This window comes from Mugil cephalus, chromosome 8 (assembly GCF_022458985.1).
Source record: "Mugil cephalus isolate CIBA_MC_2020 chromosome 8, CIBA_Mcephalus_1.1, whole genome shotgun sequence".
NCBI lineage: Eukaryota > Metazoa > Chordata > Actinopteri > Mugiliformes > Mugilidae > Mugil > Mugil cephalus.
The window spans coordinates 4,291,866-4,315,648 of record NC_061777.1 but is presented as its reverse complement, the minus strand read 5'-3'; the positions used below and the strand labels follow the sequence as shown (position 1 = coordinate 4,315,648).

At 40.8% G+C, this 23,783-nt stretch overlaps 2 protein-coding genes across 2 annotated transcripts; both read left to right on the top strand.

The window, feature by feature from the left end:
* The first annotated feature begins 6,168 nt into the window (after positions 1 to 6,168).
* LOC125011696 (interleukin-1 beta-like) lies at positions 6,169 to 8,623 on the top strand. Its single transcript, XM_047590950.1, has 5 exons — positions 6,169 to 6,326; positions 6,559 to 6,827; positions 7,253 to 7,411; positions 7,746 to 7,879; positions 8,009 to 8,623. Exons 2-5 carry the CDS (start codon positions 6,608 to 6,610, stop codon positions 8,228 to 8,230), a joined length of 735 nt encoding a protein of 244 aa, XP_047446906.1. The 5' UTR covers positions 6,169 to 6,326; positions 6,559 to 6,607; the 3' UTR covers positions 8,231 to 8,623.
* Positions 8,624 to 12,481: 3,858 nt separating this feature from the next.
* ckap2l (cytoskeleton associated protein 2-like) lies at positions 12,482 to 23,491 on the top strand. The gene is made up of 9 exons (XM_047593184.1): positions 12,482 to 12,660; positions 13,925 to 14,006; positions 14,092 to 14,146; positions 14,336 to 15,504; positions 16,181 to 16,376; positions 17,147 to 17,305; positions 18,793 to 18,853; positions 20,729 to 20,879; positions 22,980 to 23,491. Exons 1-9 carry the CDS (start codon positions 12,621 to 12,623, stop codon positions 23,293 to 23,295), a joined length of 2,229 nt encoding a protein of 742 aa, XP_047449140.1. The 5' UTR covers positions 12,482 to 12,620; the 3' UTR covers positions 23,296 to 23,491.
* Positions 23,492 to 23,783: the final 292 nt, after the last annotated feature.

Below are 23,783 nucleotides of genomic sequence, written 5' to 3'. Positions count from 1 at the left end.
TGGATCAGGAGCTATGCAAGTAGTGGTGGTCATGATTTCCAAGAAATTAATGTAGGTTGATGATATGATATGATTGAAACAATGAGACAAAATATTAAACTGGAAAGAGAAAACATTACATTACATAATGTATCCCACTTTCTCTAGTAAAATGTGTCCAGCTGAAAACTTTCCGTCCTCTTTTTTCCTTCCTTGACGGCGCATGTACCTCTCTGAAGGTGTACTAACTCATGTGAGAGAAGATAATAATTAGATAACACTGACAGCCTTTGATTCTTAACTGGCGTAACAAACATTTTGATGACGATTGAACTTGATGATGAGTCAAGCCCCAACAAGGAAGTGAAAACGGATGGTTTTGGGAAGTGGGTTAAATTGTGAACATGAGAAATCACAAAGCGAGCACTCCTGTCATCACTGGAAAATTTGTTTCAGAAACCAGTTTTTTTGATGAATGAGTGCAGTATACAGTAGGAGGTATTAGTTAAATCTCCTTTTGTGTCTCAAACTAGGCCAAGTACAATGTGGAAACCTGTTGCTGCGAGGTAGATGAATGGGAGCTTTACTAATTACACCCACTGCAGTTCCACCAAAGAGCTCAGGAGGATTTACCGGTGAACCAACGCCCTGAAAAACTCCTGCTCGGCCGAGCCAACAACGATTTCAATAGGATCCCAAAAGTTTTACTGTGATGCAACCCGACACAGAGACGGATCTGAAGGGTTATTAGGCAAACATGTACAGTAGACTGGGCAAGAGAGCAGGAGGCACTACTCTGGTAGCTGAGGTATGTAAATGTTACCTGTAAGAGGAAACAACACAAGAATGTGAAGCTGCAGGCTAGACAAGAGTGGTGCAAGACAAGACAAGACAAGACATGATATGATACAATGTGACACAAAACCATGAGGCAAGACAAGAAAAGAAAAGCCACAATTCAATTCGATACGATACGATACAAAACCATGAGACAAGACAAGCTAACATGAAGTGAGATAAGATATGATATAAAACCAAGCTAAAAGATGATATAAGATAATCACAATCAGAATTACTTTATCGATCTCAAGGGGAAATTAAAGTAATTCTGTTTCTGATGATTTTATCTAAGACGGGGTACGATACGACACAACACGATACGATACAACATGATATGATACGATACAATGCAACACGATACGATATGATACGATACAATGCAACACGATATGATGATACGATACGATACGATTATATGATACGATACGATACGATGCAACACGATACGATACGATACAACATCATATGATACGATACAATTCAACACGATATGACACAATACGATACGATGCGACACAAAACCATAAGATAATTCAAGACGTAGTGAGATAAGATACAATATAAAGCCATACTACATGATACGATACAATACGATACGATACGATACGATACGATACGATACGATACGACAAGACAAGACAAGACAAGACAAGACAAGACAAGACAAGACAAGACAAGACACAATATGATACAATACAAAATGTTAAGACAAAACAAGACAAGATTAGATGTAGTGTGATAAGATACAATATAAAACATTAAACCATACTACACAATACGTTACGATACATTACGATACGATACGATACGATACGATACGATACGATACGATACGATACGATACGATACGGTAGTAGTGAGTGTGGTGAGATAGGAAACGATACGAAACCATAATACAAGATGAGATGAGATACGACAAGAGATGATAAGGTGACACGAAATATACGAAATAATACGATACAATATGATTATCCTTAATTCATCTCACGTCGGTGGACTTTGCAGTGTTGCAGCAACAGACATATAGAGGGTATGCACTGATGCCACTGCCGCCCAAGGCCACACCCCCCAAGTTAAATGTTAAATGCAGTAAATACAGGGAGACCAGGGAAAAAATTCGATTATCAGAGCAAATTAAGGACAACTGGACTAGTTGTAAAGAAGTAATGTAGTAAAGCTAAATAAAAGATGCTAACGCTAAGAGCTGTGCTGAGAAGTAACATCAACCATACAACACTGTAGCACGACGAGGAGTGATCACAAATATTTATGTTTATTGTTTTATTGATATTTATTGTTGGAATTGAAATAGTTACAGTCGGCCATTAAAACAGCAACATCCACAAACGTATCTGACGTTTAGAATTTAGACGCTATTAAAGCCTATGATTCAAACTAATGCTGCTAATCTCCATGAACAACTGTTACTTTTTGTTGTTGTGATATTAACGTGAGTGCTCTGAGGCTTGTGTCTGGATTTAATGTGCCTGGAACTTTATGGCTTTCTCTGAACGGCCTCTTGTGACCAGAGGAGATCTGGACTTTGCCGCTTGTTCGTCTACATTATGACATTTTTTCTGTCAGAGAATGTGGACGACAAACAGCTCTGGTTATCCAGTTACCACTTCCTCCACTGTGTGTTTCCAAAATGAAGTGAAACCTAACTGATACTCATTTTAAAATGTCAGTAACTCAGCCTTGTTATTGCTTACGGACAGCCGGAAGTTAAAGAGGAGTCATCAGCAATTAAAGGAGAGTGATTTATGTGACGGGACAGAAAATACCTGTCGCACCCTTTCAGTTATTTTACCTGCACACTCACATAAAGATGATGATAACATGTAATTGCTCAAATCAAATGAATCATTTCCGTTGTTTTTGTTTTGACTGATTTTACAGTTGGTATCAAACAAGATTGTGCTTTTCCACTTCTCATGGACAATCTTGGAAATTATTTCTTATATGATTTCTTAATGTTTTGTTGTTGTTTATACAAGTTTTAATTAATAGCATATTTATTTTGTTGCACATTTTATTAAAAGGTTTGGAATTAAATTGATAAAAAAAAAAATTAAAAAATACACTTCATATTCTGTCTCGTGGCAGATTTGCACACTAGTATCAGTATTTCAATGAATTTCATGAGAGCAAATAACTGCCAGAGCAGCCAACAGCTTTGCTGAGGAATGTTAATGATTCATATTATGAGAATAACTCATCAATCAAGAGGAAAAATGAACCGTCTTCAAGTCTAAGACTCTGAATTCACCTAGAAAATGTCTTGAGGTGTCAGTTTCCACCACAGGGTTGCCAAGAAACACACTGCAAGGGGCAAATTAAATGTTATATGAAGTAAAAAAATAAAAATAAATGGAAGCAACCAATCATACACTGATCAGCCACATCTTTATGACCACTGACAGGAGATGTAAGTAACACCGACCATCTTGTGACAATTCACTGATTTACTGGGGAACTTTTTTTCATTCATGTGGATGTTACTTAGACATGTAGCACCCACCTAGACCAGACCAGACACCCCCCACCCCATAGAAATTACACTTCTTAATGGACTAGCTATAAAAAAAAAAACCCATAGGACCTGAAGGCCACCTCACAAGGCCCATGTTCATTCTCCGATGAGTCACAACCGTTTTGGAGGCACAAGGGAGGCCTACACAATATTAGGAAGGTGGTCATAATGTTATGCCTGATGGGTGTGCATACAGTATATACCAGCTGGTAAAAGTGTGGGTCAGGTATATTTACATATATATATTCTACTATTGGACCAAACAGCACAAACAGAGGAATGTCCAGTAGAAGTGAATAAAGATAAGAAACACAATAAAAAATATCTTTAAAAAATCTAATCAATAGAAATTGCAAAAGAAGGAAAAAAAAATAAGTGATAGAAATACTTTCTTGATGATAATAACGCATCACTCTACTAAAGTTGTTCCATTTACAGTTGCTGGAGTCTGTATCTTTACATAAGCCCCTGAGGAAAACCATTAATCCTGACAGGATCCTGACAGTCCCTCGAATAACAAGGCGAGTACCTGGTTCTTAGAAACTCTTTAGTGTGAGTTTCAGGTAGGCGCCACCCACAGATGCCCTTAAAACCTAGAATTATTGCAACATCTCCGAGAAACCCAACAACTAAAGTAGCCCTTGTTTTATTTTGTTTCATTATTATATATATGTTTATATCGGTGTCATTCCTCAAGATCTAACCAGAACAAAGATGAACCACTTCCTCTCTCAGACTTTTCTTATGTGTTTTGCATTTTTCCAAAGTGAACTGAAACCTCCAATCAATCAGGGAGTGAGCGCTTGTCATTAGTGATACATTAACAGGCACAAAATCAGATAAAGGTGATAAAACCAGAAACTAGAACAGTGTCATGAAAAAACAATATTTATTTAGTCCTCATGTCAAATCCGATTCCTTATTGGCCTAATGGCATTTCCCTGTGTGTGTGTGTCACAACCACAAGTTACACCTGAGTCTTGAGGTGTGGTTAGTAAATAAGTACAGTATTTCATCATTAGAAAGGATCCTGATGGGCGTTACCAACCTTAGATAACAGGTATATGGCAGATGTATATTTTTTTCCTCCCCCCAAAATAAAAAAAGAATAAAAAAAAAAAATCCTTCAAATCATAAATTCTTGAATAGTTCTGATGTCTGTTCTATTTTAAAAATAATGAGTAAAAGTAAAGAATTTCATGTCTAAAATTTTCACTATTTAGCAAAATAAGAGAATTTTGTTTTTTTTGTCATTTTTTTTTCTTTGTCATTGTGTTAATCCACAAAATGAAACAAAAGGAATTCCATTGATGCAATGCAAGACGTTATGATGAGTCAAATACAACGGCGCTCAGCAAATCCGTCTTCTGCATTTTGCCAAGCCTTGAAACACACCTCACATCCTTTGTTCTGACTGTCCACCTCTGGCAGTTTAGGTTGTTTGTTAATATTACAGTGAGAACTGTTGCAACTCACAGGTGTGTGCAAACGATTAATTTGCTTGAGTAAACAAACCCAAAAGCCCGATATTCCTCTTTCATTTTTTTCCTCTCTTTGTCTACATTCACGACTCTTTCAGGGTGATGTTTCGAGTTACTTATGCGCTGAACTACGTCTAAGCAGCTAACAGAGTATAAAATATTGTGTAAAGAATAATGTTATCTATTAGTTACGTCATTATATTTACAAAATAGCGGCTTTTAGCCGTTTTTTAACGGCCACGCGTGGGGAACACACAGTTGCTCCAAGAGATTTTGTGAAATTATAACAAGAGTTTCATGCATGACCCTGTTACACCAACATGTTAAGGTCTAAATTGGTCCACTGGGTGTTTATGAACATATACAGCTTAGCATGCTAACTCAGTAAACTTGGACGATAACTTTGTCCTTGCTAAATGTCAGTTCATCAACAAAGGCTGCGCCTCAATTATTTGTAGAAAAGGTTGTGAGAGAAATGGACGGAGGGATGAAAAAGCGTCGAAAGGTGTGGGATGAAAAGATCTGTTGAGGGAAAGATGTGGAGAGGAGTCGAGGGGATGGGGTGAAAAAGGAGCAGAAGGGGGTGGGATTAAAAGGGGTTGAGGGGATGCGATTGCGTTATTAGTTTCTGTGTAGGATGATCAGATTTAAGAAAAAGAAAGAAAGAGAACAACACGACTAACAAGGTATTCTGTTTTTTTTTTTAATTTTTTTTAATTTATTTCTCTCAAGACCGACAGCCAGAAGAGGAGCTTGGTGCAGAACAGCATGGAGCTCCACGCGGTGACGCTGCAGGGAGGGGGTGACAACTGCATCAACAACTTCATCTCATTTTTTAATTTACTTGATATTTAAACTTAAATTGTATCCTTCCAATTTTTTATATCCGGCAGGCCAAGTGCATGAGTCTGATAAACAGCTGCTAACAGCCCTTCCCTGCTGCAGGTCTCAAAGCCGCTTCATTCCAGATATGGCAGATAAGTCAGTGACGCAGCAGACAACAAGTGAAGGAAGTGAAGAAATATCAGACACAGCCGCGGTGATGAAACTCGCGACAACCCAGTGCTACAACTAGTGGATTTGTTTTACTACTATTTTTATTTTCACATTCAGTTAAGCAGAAGGTGGAACACGCGTGGAGATTATAAAATAAGCATTTCATATCATGTCACTCTAAGTTATAATGAAAATGCCTTTAAACTGACTTTAAAAGACAAACACGAACATGAATGAAGTGAGACTGACTTGTTGTAGCGTATGTAAAACACGCAATCCCGTTTTACATCTGAGCCGTGAAGAGTGCAGGCCCAGCGTGTAAGTACACGATTTCATCATGGAGAGGAACTTCCTGACGCGTCAAAAAAAAAAAAAAAAAAAGTCCCCTGGCTTAGCGTATAAAGCCGTGGCCAGGAGGCAGTGGCAAGCAGAACAGCACTGACAGGACAACCGCAAGCACAGTACTGACACAGCTTCTGGTCTACAAGCGTCGACAGGTAAACCTACTCTTCCTGCCATGTTTGCTCTGTCTTTTATTTATCATTTTATTCTTTGCTGAGACACTTTGATACTACAGAGCAGCTTCTTTGACATTGCTTTTCTCCAAGTAATAATTAAGTATCGAGGCAAGAAACTAAGAAAAAAGCTCCAAATTAACTTTAAAATTCAGCTGCATTTTAACATTTTAGGATTATTTGACACTGAAGGTGGCTTGTTCTCTTCTGGCAGCTTTTTATTTACTCCGAGAAAAAAGAAAAAGAAAAACAGAAAAGAAAAGATGGAATCCGAGATGACATGCAACATGAGCGACATGTGGAGCCCCCAGATGCCCAAAGGACTGGACTTGGAGATTTCCCATCATCCACTGAAGATGAAGCATGTAGTGAACCTCATCATCGCCATGGAGAGGCTGCAGGCCATGGCGTCGGAGTCCGTGGTCGGCACCGACTTCAGAGACGAGAACCTGCTCAACATCATGCTGGAGAGCATCGTGGAAGGTAACCACACAAGACTTGAGACGCTGCTGATGGCTTCACCCTCTTTTTAATGCTGTGACTGAATGAAAAGCCTGTAATCAGGCATCTGTTTAATTTACTCTTCTAACCTTGCAACAAAAACTGCTACAAAAACTTAACTGATTGTTTTTTTATCTGCATAAATCTCTTAAATCGCTTGAGCACTTTACAAAGCTACCAAACATTTAATCGTTTTGAGGATTTTGACCCTTTATTAGTTTGATTACTTAAAGCCACTGTTGGTTTCACAAAGAAAATTTCAAATCAGTTTTGAGTATGATCAAGATCATCTAAAATATTGACTTGATTGCATTATTAATTTTTGTGTAGGATGATCAGATTTAAGAAAAAAAAAGAAAGAGAACAACACGACTAACCAGGTATTCTGCCTCATTTATTTCTCTCAGAGAAAATTGTCTTCGAGAGAGAAGCACCAGCTCCAGCTCTTTTCAGCAAGACCGGTGAGCAACAGTGCACCATGACCGACAGCCAGAAGAGGAGCTTGGTGCAGAACAGCATGGAGCTGCACGCGGTGACGCTGCAGGGAGGGAGTGACAACCGCAAAGGTAACGGCATTTCATCCGAACTGGCTTCACATTTTTAACCGACTGGTATTTGAAATTTTGCAGTGCTCCGTCTTTTAGAGTTGGAATTAGAAAAAAACCTTTATTTGACCCCCAATGAGGAAGTTGCAGTTTACCCAACAGCATAGATAGAGGAGTAACAATATTGCACATTTGAAGGATTGATTTTAGTTTAGTGGTGGAATAAAAATACAGAATGGCGGAGAATGAGACGTTTGACATTTTTTAGCAAAGTGCTCAAAGAGAAACCAGCTGTTACCTGTTCACTAAGGCTGACACGTCATCGAAACTCATTTATTCTCTTCTCACTCACCAGTTCAACTGAACATGTCGACGTACGTGCACCCTGCACCCAGCGCTGACGCCAGGCCCGTGGCCCTGGGCATCAAGGACACGGCTCTGTACCTGTCCTGCCACATGGACGACGAGAGGCCCACGCTTCACCTGGAGGTAAAAGTCCCGACACGACTCTCACACTTCGTGGTTCTGTTTAGTTTAGTTTCTCAGAGGTGAAGCTCTAAGGAGACTAAGGAAATGTGATGTACCTGCTCACGCTCGTCTTCTCCGTCGCTCCTGTAGGAGGTGACGAACAAAGACAGCCTGTCGAAGATCAGCTCGGAAAGCGAGATGCTGCGCTTCCTCTTCTACAAGCGGGACACCGGGGTGAACATCAGCACCCTCATGTCCGCCCGCTTCCCCGACTGGTACATCAGCACGGCGCAGCAGGACAACAAGCCCGTGGAAATGTGCCAGGAGACGGCCCCGCGCTACCGCAGCTTCAACATCCAGCGCCAGAGCTAGGAAGCCATGAGGGCTTAGACACAGGGCACAATCTACTGCACTTCATCTATTTATAGTCCGCAAAAGAAAAAAAAAATGAAAGAAGAAAAGCAGCATCTGCTACAAAGTCTCCGGGCAGTTTTACAGAGAATGATTTTACTGTATGTACCAAGTACACAAAGTGAAATACTTTATGTATTGACTTAGTCAAGTGTCACCAGCATCTTTGCGGTGATCATCCTGCGCGTTTACTGTGCTAAATAACACAGCATAATGTAAATGCTTTTAAGTATTGCTTTGTATTTATTTAAATATTTATGCTTAATTTTGATATTAATATTTATTTGAAAATCCACTTACTAACAAGTGTTTGAACAATGTGCACTGATTTTGAAATAAAACTCGTTAACTAAACTGAATGTGTGATTTATATTATGTCCTTTATAGTAACACATAGCGCATTTACCGATCAGGCACAACATTATGACCACCTTCCTAATATTGTGTCGGTCTCCCTTGTGCCTGCAAAAACAGTTGTGACAGATGGTTGAACAGTTTGGGATCTAGTGAATTTGGAGGCCAGGTCAACACCTTGTGCTGTTCGACATTTTCTTTTCTTTTCTTTTCTTTTTGAGTTGTTCCTAAACCCACTGCTATGTGGTCTGGTTCAGGTGGGTGCTAGACATGTTCAGTTCAATTCAGTTTTATTTATGAAGAGCATGTCATGCACGAGGCAGACTCAATGTGCTTTACAAGAGGTAAACATCGTTACAGTACAAACAGTTACATAAAGATCAATTTGGAATCAATTAAAAGGTGCAAGTGCAAGTAAACAATCATAATTTATGCCATTTTCACCACATGCACACTTAAACTCATACATGCACACACAGCTCAGCAGAACGCTGTTGAAAAAAAAGAGGTTTTTAATCCGTTTTTAAAGATGGCTACTGATGTAACATGTAACTGTGTCAGGCTAAAAGCTGCCTCCCCTTCTTTGGATCTGGTGATGAGGGATGAGTAAATGGCCACTGCCTGTTGACTGAAGTGTTCTTGCTGGGGTGTAAGTGATATATATATACAGTATATATCTGTGATGTACTGAGGTGCAAGACCTTGTAGTGCTTTATAAACCAGGAGCAGCATTTTGAAATTGATTCTTGTTCTAACAGGTAACCAGTGCAAAGATTTAAGAACGTGTGTGTGATGTGTTGATATTTTTTGGTGCCAGTGAGAAGCTGCATTTTGGATTAGTTGTAACCTCTAAATACCTGATTTCGGGAGTCCAGTGAATAAACCATTACAGTAATCTAATCTACTTGTTCTAAATGCGTGGATTTTTCTGACTCTGATTTTCACAGAAAGCCCCTCAGTTTGGAGATATGTTTGAGATGATAAAAAAAGACGACCTTGTAATGTGATTGATGTGACTTCTGAAATTGAACATGTAAGTCTAAGCCAGGTCTGAAAGTTTGCCAGTTGAAGACAGGGGTCCCGTACTATGGCTTGCGGATCCATTTTTACTTGGCCTGGAGTAAATTCTAAACGCATTGATTAAGGCCCACACATGGAAGTTTTACTTGGCTGTATTGTACTATTTGGTAATTGCGGTAGCGTCTTGATTCCTGCAGCTTCTTCATATAACAGGAGGAACAGTCAAGGATGACTTTTGCCACAAGTGACAAAAATGCTAGAAAAGTGTCAGACTCGGAGGGAAAATGAACATTTCTTCACAGAAAACGAGTGAATTCATGATGACACTACAAAACCACCCTCCATAAATTAAGCATTTTTTTTTTTCATGCTACTAAAACATAGAAAGACAATAACCAGTTCAGAGGTCCTCAACTCATCGCCTGACACGGAGAACTTTTCTCTGAAGAGGACTTCATAGAAATGTGACCCAGTAAAGAATGTTGCTGGGGGAAATAGAGGCAGAAATTCCACAAAGTTAACACGTCTAGACAGAGTTGTGGGGTGAACTGAGGACTTGTCAAGTGCACGTGATGAAAGCTTCTCTCTCGAGCTCGAGAGCCCTTATGCGCAGACGCATGGCTTGCAGCTCAAGCTGTTTGTTTTTGGTTTCTACCTCCTTTATTTGGAGGGCTATGCGGAGATCCTCCGTGGTCACGTTACCCATGACAGGAAGCATGTCAGCAGCCTCCACCGCTTTCACCTCTGCCACCGGTGCGTCGACCGCAATCTCAATCTCAGCCACCTCAGCAGCTGGTTTGAGTAGGACGCCCTGCTCCACTGAATGTGCACACAGCAGCTCTTTGAGCTCTGCTTTAGTGACACTATAGAGCACCTGCACATTATAACAATTTGCAAGAATCAATACGTCTTCTTTTTTGCACTCATCAGTTTTAACGAAAGACGGACTGGTCACAAAATCATCCAAACACCAAAAACAACTGCCAACCAGTGAAAAAAAAAAAAAAAAAGTATACTCACAGAGCCGAAAAACAAGCGCAACAAAAAGATGGATGAGCCCCCAATTCATGTTATGATGCCCCCCACTATTCAAAGGTGACTGAAATAATCTCATTAAGCTTTGGTGTGAAGTTGTGGGCGGCTGGGAGATGAGGAGGATGGAGCCTGCTGCCACCGGATGGCTGCCATCTTGGTTCCTTATAAGGCGGGTGAGCATCCAGCTGCAGTCAAACGCAAGTTAGGTGTGGCCTAATCACCTCTCCGCCATGGCACAGTCCGATTTGCATATGGGATTAGAAATAAAGGAAAAACACAGGACACGTGCAGCACAGATGGGAAACTTTCTAAAAAAATGACCACAGTCATAACAACAGACAGAACACAGCATTTTATTGGGATGATAACTTGAATCCTGCGTCACTGTTCCCACTGACTGTTACAAGTAAAGAGTCTGTAACTGTCTTCTGCACTATTCAGGCTGCTGTTTTGTGAATGAGCTGTCCAGATATGAATTTGATTTAGTTATAGTTTTAAACTGCACCTTGCATTAAGTTATGGAGTTGGGAGTTTAAAACATTTACACGATGCTTCATGTGTCACACGGTGCCTCTGAAATTATAAAACAAGGACTTATGACTGTAAAACCTCACCTACATCTAATAACCCTTTGAACCATTTATCCTTGGGCTCTCAATGACACTTTCCTCCGCACCCAACAAGTCAACACACATCATCAATTGAGGACAGAGCGCCATCTTGTGGTCAGGTCATGGACAGTGTAGCCTGAAGTTCCTCCTTTGCATAATTCATTGATGAAGCTCAAAGTTATGCCGAGTGGGTGCTGATCAAATAACGAAGTTATTTCGCATCAGTTTGGGGTTAAATAACTTGCTGCCAGCCGAAAGATAATCACCCAAGCAGTAATTATCCAATAGGAGACTGGTATATATTTAGCTGAATCTAGCTGGAAAACTTTTCCCATGTTTGCCATGTATACATGTGCTGTATGTATATCATAAAAGTAGAAGATCAAATAAAATACAAAAATAAAATAAAAGTCTGAAATGTTAAGAGTGACCAAAACGCAGTTGTCCCACATCACAGTTGGAGGAGTTATAGAGTTTGATGGCTACTGGTAGGACCAAAACCAGTCATAGTGCTTAAAATTAACATTAAGAGAGAGATTAAAAGGCTTTTTTATTAGTGTTTTGTTTTTATTATTATTGATTATTAATTCTTCACTGTATCGTGCATGAAGTCGATAAATCTACCTCTCTGCCTCTTTACCTCAACAAGAGTAAAACAGTGAGTAAGTTTACATTGCAAAACAGTGGATGTCATCAATGAAATTAGCAGGAAATCAATTTAACACGTGTGGTTCATTATTTAATTGCCTATATTTAGGCTTTTGTTTAGCACAATAAAAGACACAAGAACTCTAGTCTGACATCTGTCTGCACCTCACTGCACCTTTTTGCAACTCAAGCTGCAACGTACATTGCACTGTTGTAGGGTGACTTTAATTATTTACTATATTTTTCTCAGAATGTCTTGTTTTTTTACAAGGGAAATCTAGCATTTAAATAACAAAAATATTTTATTATTTAATATAGTATTAATAAATATAAAAATATCCGCAGTCGTTTTTTAAAATATTATTATTATTATTATTATTATTATTATTATTATTATTATTATTATTCACATTAAATTCCCACATTATCTTCCATGCGTCTTTGTAGTTGTTTACAGCCTGAGCTCCAATCAACGCCTGACTTGTACGCATGCGCACTGTTGGGAATTTCAAATTGTCCAATCACGGAAGAGAAGCTGCTCTGTTCCGGTAATTTCAAACCCCGTATGTAAGCGCTAGTAGTTGCGATGTATTTCGCGGAGAATTAAAAAATAACGAAAGAAAGCATTATTATCCGTATTTAATTTGGACAAACACTGAAAGACGAAAGCGAATTTAATAGACATGGAAGAAGAAGAGACTGTAGCGATACTTTCCAGAAAAGGTTAGCGATTTACGTGGTTAAAGTTTTGTTGGCATAACCGCCGTTCTATGCTAAAGCTAATGTAGTTAGCAAACGTTCGCTTAGTCTTAGTAGGTTTAGTGTTTTAATGTGTGGTTAACTTCATTTGTCTTGTGCCCTCGAGGTGTTGTTGTGGCTTTTTTGACACGTATCGTGAAAGTACACCCAGCACAATAAACTTTAGTGGGTGGTAACCGTCAACAAAGCCGCAATAGTTGCTTGATTAATTCATTTATATAGCACCAAAATAAATTATATCTCCTCTCGCAATCAAATGGGTCAAATATCTGAGCAAAAATGCACCAATGGAATAAATTCTGCTTCTTTTAAATGATTTATATGAATGTGCGTACTTTCCAAATAACTGTAGCCTTTATCGTGTGTTTTGTATGTTTATGTCTGTCCTTAAGTTAATGGTGTTGTGAGTATTTACATTGCATTTCCCGTGTTCGTGTTTGCAGCAGATGCCTTGTGATATTGATTAGGTTTTAACATGTTTTGAGGTTGTGTTTTGTGGTATAGATCCTCATCTATATTGGAATTTACATTAAGATTCAAAGAATGAATGAATGAATGATGGTCCAAAAGTTACTTATAGTTACTTCTCTGATCAGTGGTTTTTAAATGTCGTGGCTGATCAGTGTATATACACAGTGTAGTTAATGCCAGGATGTCCACACTATGGCTTGTGGGTCAACTGTAGCCCATGGTCCATTTTTCCTGCAAATTAATTTAATGAAAAACATGCAACCAGCCCTACGAACATCCCCCAATCAAGAACAGAGCTTAATTAGCTATTCAGAGTGTCTATAAATCTGTCTGCATGTCAGAAAACAGTGGGAAAATCCAGCCAAAAGTCTATTTGCTGGTAAACCAGTTAGTCTGCATCCATTTCCTTTTATTCAGATGAACATTAAGATGTTCCTCTCGAGTATAAACATGCCTTTGGACCGCCGCTGATGATGGTTGTCAGTATTTTCTGGATAACACTTGTAAAGTCACCGAGGTCAACTAAAGATACTTACAAATCCAGATCTCGTGCACTGCAGTCCTTTAATTACGTACGCGCAGACAGATGTTAAGGAATTATGTGGCACAATATTAAGATCATGTTGTTTTAATTCTGACACTAAACAATGATCATTAACTCCTCGAAATTGGTAGCTGAATGTAGGGGGGGAAATAAAACATCCATGGGACCAGGGCTCTTATCTGATCTCGACTCTTATCTGATTTTCTGTCACAGAGCTGCGTAAACAGAAGCTGATGGAGTACTTGGCAGCAAAAGGAAAGCTGAAAATCCCCAATCCACCCAATCACTATAAAATGTATGAGTAAAACAGTGAGTAAGATACATTTTTTTTTTTACATTTTTACGTCATGTAAAGTAATCGATTAAATGTTACTCTTCAGGCCACATCTTCGTGAGGACGTGCAGAGTAAGACGGCTGCGATGTCCACCCTAAAGGTAGGGTGTTTATGCGGTGTACATTTGTACTTTCTCTACGTGACAAACATTGAAAAAGATTATTCAGAAAGGGTGTGTCAATCAAAACTATTTAACGCGACAATTGTCAATGTCAATGGTGACGTGTGGTTTGTTTGTCAATTGCCTGCATTTAGACTTGTGGTTATTCTGATTGTTTTGTCGTCACAGGTTGTTGTTAAGGAAAAGGAAAACAAAGCTTCAACTGAAAAACACCAACATAATGTTGCTCCAAGACAACACCCTCCCAGAAGAGCATTTGGCGTTGCTAACCAAGTAAATACAAAAAACAACACACTGACCACAAAGCAGGAATCTGCTCGTCCACCTTCAGCCCTGGGTCGAGCACAGTCGAAATATAATGTTAACCACGTGATCACCAACACATACGCTGTGGTGACTTCAAAATCCCACCTGAACGCAGCCAGCCACCTCAAAAAGCAACTGGACACAGGGATTCAAGCTTCTGGCAAAGTCCCTTCCAGCGGAGCTCCTAAAGTTGGAACGAAATCAACCGGCAAATTTAGCTGCAGCTCAAATGCTGCCTTTCCACGTCCGGCAACGCAGGTCAGTGTCAGGATGAGCCTCGGTCCTGTTGTCAAAACCAGGACAGGCTTAATTCCTGCAGTCACCCATCCAAAAAGCACAAAGTCAAATGTAACACTCACCTCCGCCACAGCAGCTGTTACCACCTCCGCCACTACCCTTGTTGCTACAAAGGTGCGATCCGTCAATTTAGCGTCAGTTTCCGTTTCCCAGAGGTCTGCTCTGTCGTCAACGGCAAGAGCTGGGAATAAATTTGAAGTTCAGAAGAATTCTAAGTCCCTTCCGGGTAAAAATCCTCAGCCACCTGAGAAGAAGCAGTCGTCAAGTGCACTGAAATCCGCTTCCTGCGCAGCAGTGTCTTTAAAGCCAGAGGGGAGAGCGACGACTAATAAACGAGTGGGTCGGCCTGCAGTCCGATCCACCAACCCGAGAACTGTCACAGAAGCAGAGAAAAATGCTCAGCGATGCACAGTCAACTCCCAGGCATCCTCGAGACCAGAAACCAGATGCAGGTCTGTTAGCGGGAATGTGCGGGATGTTGGAGCGGGAAGGAAAGCCGAGACGAGTAAAGAGACGGTTAAAAAGAAGGAGAGCGGTTCTGCGAATGCCCCTCCACCACAGGCAGGCGTGAAGAGAACACGCGCGCCGGCGATATCATCCCAGACGGCGCCACAGCCGGCGAGGACCGTCTGCCTCACAGGCCGAGCCGCCGGCGTGAAGACTCCGAAGGTGCAGGTCAAGGTGATTCCCCAAACTGAGGGGAAGAAGCTGAACGCTGCCCAGGAGGAAAGGCTGTAAGTAACATACTGCAGATACTAGTCGCTCTCTTCCCACTTCTGTAATTGATCTAGTCGATTATTAGTCAGTCAGCCTCTCAATCATACTGTATGTCAGCGATATGTTGGCGGTGCAATGTTAGGACACTGATGAATGTCGGTTATGTACAAAATACACAAATCAGGCATAATATCACCCAACAACATCCTGCTACCAGACGCCACGGGGCGACCTTCAGAAGACTCGTGTCCTTTCTCTGATGAGTCACAACCCTTCACAATATTAGTCACTTACAATTAAAATGAAATACAAAAGGGTTGACAACTGACAATGTAAACAAACCTAAACGAACAATAACTGTCCATTCAGGTTAGCAATGACTCATCCATTTAGACAGACAATCATTCTCAGTTTACACCCAGGGGTGTTGCTATTGATGATTTAGTTTCACTGGTATTTCAAAGTTTGGTTTAGCTCTTGTGCACATCACAGTTTTGTGGTTCATCAACAGTTCAAGCAGTCAGGGCTTAGAATAAACTCATATAATGAAGAGAAAATAAAAGCGTTGCTCTAAAATGTGCAGCGGTTGATGAAAAACTGAAATTTCCTACAGCACGCGCTCTCCACAAAAGTCAAATAACACGCTAAAAAAGTTTTAACTGCACGTTTTTGCTTTACTACTTTGGCATCAAGGAGGAAGTTGCAGGAATGGCGAGCAGCTAAAGGAATTTCCTACAAGCGTCCTCCGATGCCGGTGAAGCCTCCGGTCCAGCGTACGGCGTCTGTGCCGCAGCCTTTCTGGACGTCCATGAAGGAGGAGGACGAGGCCCACTCCCTCATCTGCGCCGTGGACAGATCCCTGGCCGACTGCATCAAGTTGCTTGGCGAGGTAAACAGTGTGTTTGAATGAAAAAAATTACCGTCCCTACTTTGTGTGTTTTAAAGAAGACTAAAGACTAAACAGCAGACAGCAATGTGCCCAAATTACACTTACTGTATTTGTTGAGCTCTGTGGTCTTATTTAAAGTGTTTGGAGACTCTGAAATATCTTCAGCTCCTGGACCGTGTCCTGTTTCTTTAGAAGCTTACATAAAAAAAAAACAAATAGAGTGAAAACAAGCCAAAACCTCTCATAAATCACATGTTGCAAAAAGGGGCCGAGTATCAATCAAAAAGTATTTAACTGTTGCTACCTCCCAAGGTCTTAACCAGGAAATTAAGGGCGGAAAACAAAGGAAAGTGGTTCCCATGATAAGAAAACAACACAGAGACTGGTTACTATGTGTGAAATAATAAATCTTCACTCTAAACAATAACTTGGACAGAAGACGTTACCTGGAAACGTGCAGATCAGAGCCAACAACCGTGACTCTGATCCGTGATCTTTGTGGAGGAATGCAGGGTGGGTCAGAGCCCAGACAATTAACTTACCTGACATACGTCAACTGTCATTATGCATATAAAACAAAAGAAATATCTTAGATTAACATCACACTTAAATAGTGACGCTCTGTCTTGCGGGTAATGATGTGTACAAACGGCTGTACTATTTTTTTTTTAAACATAGCTTTGCATGCTACCATGTTGTGATCTGATCTAGATGTGTCCTTACTTTAAGTGTTTCCCCTCACACACACACACACACACACACACACACAGGGATGCCCCTCAGAGCAGGTGAGGGGGGTTCTCTCCCGGCTGCCGCCCGTGTCCCAGAAGTTTGCAAAATACTGGATCTGCCGAGCCCGCCTGATGGAGAAAGAGGGCGACCTGGACGTGCTGCCCATGTTTGAAGAGGCCGTCCGTGTTGTGTTGGAGGTGAGAGCTCTACGGCGTATGATGGACACCCAACATGTTTCACGTGGAAGCTTTTATACAGAGGTTCATTTCAAGGCCAACTTATAGCCCATCAATGTAAAGAGGTGTCGTCCAGAACCTCGTTCTAGTTAAAAAAAAAAAAAATAATAATAAAAAAGAGGAGCTCAGACAAAGTCAGGATTAAAAATATTAGAAAACCACACCTAATCCTCTCTGGATTCAGCAAATAATTTCACATCTGCTCAGATTTAATGTTTTTGGTTAATGTCCAGCAAGAGCAAAGGACCATCTGCCGTTTCCTGTACGTGGAGGAGTATTGCTAAAGCAGAATAGTTAAAAAAACAAAACACACAAATGGAAAATAATGAAAATAAGTAGATCTTCATCTCTTGGGAATTTGAGTAAGTAACACACCTTTAACGCATTGATCTTTGATCCTCAAACTGAATCTGTCACACTTTGGATTAACGTGTTTACCTCATGGTTTGTGGTGAGCAACAACCCCAAAAGTTTCCTACAGCGGAGACGCTTCACTTCACAGCCAACACGGTGTTGGCAGTAATCTCACTGGCGCATCTCTCTGCAGGTTTTTTTACTCTCATGTAACATGCAATAACTTGTAAATTACTGCGAAAAAAAGTTCCAAGTCAAAATAAGCAAAAACAAACAAACAAAACAAAAAAAAAAGTCCAGGGGAACATTTTGAGGCTTAGGTGTTAAAGGGTTAATATCAGTTATAGATGAACGAACGCAGAGTAACTGCGATGGTTAAACCAGTGACAGGTGAAGTAAATGTGGATCGACTTGTTGCGTTGGAATCCCGTGCCAAGAAACCTGGTCCTGGCTGTTGTGTGGTAATGATTTGACCATTTACCACACGCAAAGTGGTGAAGTATAAAAGTTTTTTGTACGATAAACCATTCTGGACCGGTGAATCATTTCTTAGGCCCGATGAGTCTGGACCCAGACGCACACGCGTTCGGAGCAAATGCATCATGTTATCATGAGAAGAATCTCTCCTGGTGTCGGGTTATTTGTCTCCAGTTAAACCAGAACCAGATGCCAACCTTTTCTACCACCGTGAGAACCGGCTGTATATTCAAGAAACTACGCAAACATCTTGAAAATGGACCAACTTTTGTCTGCGTCAATATTTTTGTTTTGCAGACGCTCTTCAGTATTACTCAGTATTGCTGCATTCGTCATTCGTAATTCTTACAAGCTGTTTTACTGTGGTGTTGTTCAACTGTCATCTGTGTCTATAGGCAAATATGGTACGGACTCAACCATGCTTTGTATTTCTATATCTATGTCTATATCTATATGTCTGTTAAAGACATATTAGAAGATAAAACGTTTGTGCAAAGTGCAGGAATTAAACTGCTCCACATGCAGCACGAAGCGCGTTGAGCTGCTCTAGCATGAACCGTACAAATGTTTTTAAAATACACGATGAATGATGACGACTTGCGTGTTCTTTGTTCCAGCCAGTGGACGAGCTGAGGACCGTGGTGTTTGACATCCTGAAGAAAAAGGGCAACGTCCAAGGTAGCTGGTTTATTCACGTACGGTACCATTGCAGTGATTAAGAAGCTTAAATGAACGCTCATGTCTGTCTGTGTATAATTATGAGAATCTTTTCAAAATATTAACGTATGCTTTTTTTTTTTTTGTTTGTTTTGAAGAGGACACTTTTGTGCCTTAATGGTAACATGCAGCAGTTCAGCAGTTCAGTAAAGTCTCCTTGTTTACATGCATGGGACTGTCGGATGGCGATTATGTCCTTATCTGTTGTTTCTGAGATAAAAAGCTTAATTTGTAAGTGGAATGCAGCTATGCTTATCGAGATGCTTTGGCCCGTTGACGCCCATATTCAGGCCGGTTGTTAATGTTTGTCCATACATTCATACATAGTATCATAAGGTTAAAGTTTGAAATGGGTTCTTATTTTAAAGATATGTTGAAATATGTTTATTAGGCGGCGTTCTGTTTACAGACGTCCTCATCAAGTTTTGTTTGCCTCTTGTTTGATCCGGTCTGTCAGTGAAGTGTGGAGAGAGAAGCACGTCTTTTCTCTTCTTTTTAAACTGCAGCATTTGGTGTTTGTTGTCCATGTGTTTGATTTGTAGGTGGTAGTACTGAGTGATGATCTACTACTACTACTACCTGGGGCTGGGTATCAGTACCTGATACTTTTTGGGTATCGACGAGGGCGGCACGATTCTGGAAAAAGGATTTTTTTTTTTTTACTTAGAATTGAGATCACGATTCTTTGGCATGATTTTTTTTTTTTACAAAATGTTTATTTCCACTTCCACCGTCGCCATCCATTTAACTCTCTTTACCGCTGACTTGTCTCCCGCACTGTTTGCACACACTCAACCGCTCGTGAAATAAAATGCTAAAGAATCGTTGTTTCGAAATGAGATCACGAGATTGTACCTGTCTGCTCTCCACTCACTCCAATGCAAAGGTTTTCTGAGAAAAGGAAAATGAAACCTTTGTCTTTAACTCGCAAGTGCGTCCAAAACATTTACTCCAGGAGGACGAAAAAAACATATGAAAGTCTTCAGGAAGGTCTTACGACGCCCACGGTCTGCTTGTTTTTTTCATCTTAGCAACTGCTGCCTTAAAGTGATGTATCTTTCCGGCAGAAACCTTCCTTATTTGTGCCTTCATCTGCACGAACCTGTGCGTGCTCTGAATCAGCCACAAATCTCTTAACCGCACGATGGTCACGCTTAAGTTTTTGAGAAAATCGTAAGGTTTTCATGCCTCGTCAAAGGCATTGAACTATTTCACGCTTTTCGGCAGCAGAGGGATCCTTCTTCTTTCCCATGTTGCTTGGAAATGCTTAATAATGTGGAACGCCCTTCTTAATTGGGCTCACCTGGCAAACCAATTATCACAGGTGTCTGAGATTGATTTCAGTGATCAAAGAGCCCTGCGACACAATACCATCCATGAGTTTAATTTAAAAAAAAAAAAAACAGAAAATGTAATCTTTATGACACTTTAATACAATTTGCATAATAATTTTCAACACAGTGTAAATGTAGACTAACTGTGCTACACTGTGGGTTAACTGTGCTAACCGTAAGCTAACTGTGCTAAATGTAGGCAAAGTGTGCTAACTCCCATGTTAACAGACGGTACCCCCGGCATTAGCCCCCCGTAGCCCTTTCGAAATTTCCCAGACGAAATTTTCTAGTGTGTAATGTAATTTTAATTTTTTAAGAAATTATATTGTAAAATTGGTATCGTTCAGGGACCGGTATCGAAGTGAAGGTCTCGGTATCGGTACCGGTATCGGTATCGAAACTTTTTTGATTGATACTCAGCCCCTTTTTGCAACATGTGATTTACGAGAGGCTTTTGGTTTGTTTTCACTCTGGTTTTCATATTTGTTTTGTTTTATTTAAGCTTCTGAGGACAATGAGACGGAGGACGGACACAGTCCAGGAGCTGAAGATCCTTCAGACCAAATGACGACCCCGAAACCTTCCAGAGCTCTGATCTGGGCGGAGAGAGGAGACTCGTCTGTAGTCAAGTACAGGATCACAGCTACTCCGGGGTATGTCAGAGTCTTTGTTATTATTTTATTTGTTTTGTGGTTATTGTGGCATTGACGCCTCCCATCAAGAAGGTTCTGGGTTCCAGTCCATCAGACCATCGGGGCCTTTCTGTGTGGAGTTTGCATGTTCTCGCCCTGGTACTCGAGCTCGTTAGGTTCGTTGGTGATTCTTAATTGGCCGTAGATTGTGAGTGTGAATGTGAATGTGTTGGCCCTGAGAGCTGGAGACCTGTCCAGTTTGGACCCCGCTGATCCAAAAAAAAAAAAAAACTTTGAGTGACTCTTGATCATAAGTTAATAACATTAACTAGAAGTGTGTTGTTGTAACATTAACGTGTGGGACACAGGGATCAGCTGCATTAACAGGCAGAGGCAGCTGATTAATGAACTGGTCCCAGCTGTGCGGCTCAGCGGTCGCCGCGGCAACCCACGGTGGTCGTCAATGACGACGGAAGCGCGCGGAGCCGGGACACATGGTCTCACATTTGGGCTCACTGTGATAAAACGGTAGCTCCTATCAGAAAAACAAGCAGACCGCAGGCGTCGTAAGACCTTCCTGAAGACTTTGATATGTTTTTTTGTCCTTATAGAGTAAATATTTTTGGACACACTCGCGAGTTAAAGACAAAGGTCCCTTCTCCTGTTCCCAGAAAATCTTTACATTGGAGTGAATGGAGAGCGAACAGGTACTTTACCGCGAACAGAAGCTTAAAGCAGTTCAAATCTCGTACGTCTCACTGCTTTGCCGAGCACATTGTGAGAGACACAACAAGTTTGTCTACAACTGTGGGAAAAAAAATCACGTTTGTAGTGTGTAAACTGTGGCCGGGACGAGCGTGGAAAGAGAAAAGTTTCAACACATTCCAACACAAGCCCCTAATTAGTCTAATAAATAAATAAGGGTTTCTATAACACTGGTTTCCTAGTCCTCATTTAAAGGTACTTGTAAGCTCTCGTAGCACTCTAGAAATGGGGTCCAGGTGTCCTGAAAAGACTGCAGGGAGCCTTTGAGGGCATATCTTATTTTCTTACCTTTAACTTGAGAATTGCACAAGAACAGGTTGGAAAATCCACCCATGTAAATCCACCCATAACATATTTCTGATCTAAAGGGTGATAATTTCGAGGAAATGTCTGCACAGAACGTAATCAGTGATGTAATCAGTAGTATGTTTTTTCTGTCACCCATGTCTTGTCCACTGATAAATTGTTGGTAGTGATCGAAAGCATTAGTCATTCTCATTGGATAACGGTGTCGGGCAGCTCTTCCAAATCACGTCTACAGACTGTGATGTAGCTAAAAGTTTTTCATTATATTCTCAAGAATAACAGATCATTGAATAACAAAGAAGTCGTAATCTTGCTTATTCAGTGATCCGTGTCGTCCTATGTCATTCGATTTGGCATTGCACCACATTTAAGAGGTAAACAGAGTTAACGTCACAGGGGCCATTTGTGCTCATGTTCGATGACTCTTTTTTCACCCTCATTTTGTGGAACAACTAGCAAAACTTTTCAGTTTTAGAGTGATTCTGACTTTTGTCGGGTCTTTTGCTTTCAAAAGTGTCCTGAATTGGCCTCATATGAGGTTAAAGATTTTTTTTTTTTTATTATTTCCTCAGTTATTCTGTGATAACGAGTTTATTTCCTGTTTAGATCCAAAGCTATTTATGTCTTTGATCTCGAGGAAAACTAAGTTTTGTTTTATCAAGATCTAGGATGCGAGTGTTTCCCCCCCTTGGGCTTTTTGGTGGTGGAAACAGAACCGACTCTTAGTCCGGGGTGCATGTTCAAGACATTTTATCTTTTTAGCCACAGATGTAACTTTGTTGACCGTGTAACAAGTTCCCGAGCTGCGCAAGGATATTGTTAACTATGGGGACTGATCATTGTTAAGAAATCAGTCAAAACGGTCAAATGTAGAAATAAACCACTTTGGGAAACGCACCCATAAGCGTTTGTACATCAGTGGATACCTTCAGCAGGTGGGATAACTTGTAGGTTTGGGTGAGACATGGGGTCAGTGCTGCACATCCACCATCCAGGATTCTGGATCTGGTAAATTATTCTCAAGTTTTTTTCTTTCTTTCTTTCCCTCAGTGGCCATCCGAGTCAAAAGAAAGAACCAGGAAGGGTAAACGGCCAGGAGGTTCGCTTCTTCACCCCGGTCAGGCGGTCAGCGCGCATCGAGAGAGCCTCCCTCCGATATCCGGCGGCCCTCCAGGACCACGACCTCTGCGTTACCTCCTACAGCGACCTGATCTCCGAGGAGGGAGGGGAAAGAAGAAGCGAAGAGACCAGCCCGCCTGCTAACGACGCAGCCGTGTACGTTTACAGGGAGAACGAAGCGCTCCAAGACAAGATGTTCGTCAAGCTGGTCTGGGACGAGGACGAGGGCGAGGGCGGAGGCGTTTAGCCTCATCTCCGCCAGCATGAGACGATTCACAATTTGTCAGTTTCAGAATAAGTCGGTGAAACTACAGGTGGAGTCTCAGGTATGTAGTGATTCATTGTCGGAGAAGTTGAGATTTTATCACATTTTAACACGGACGTGAAATTGCTGTGTTTCCGTGGTGAATGAATTCTTAGTCTTGTAAATACGGATGAATTAAACAAAAAAAAAAATATTGGTGTTGTAACTGGTTCATGTGTTGTTGTTTCTTTTTATATTCCTGTTCTTCATAGGCAGACATTGATAAATAATTATGCTTAAGAATAGAATAGAAGATTGGTGCACGTCTGGTGCCCCAAAGATGGTCATCGCGGGAACTGAGAGATGTCGCCCTTCGACCGCTCAGTGTGAATCACCAAAATGATAAAAAATCGTAGTAAAAACGTCAAAAGTGTAACAACAAGCAACATATTTCTGAACGCTTCCTATCGTGAAATCATGAGTCATCACGC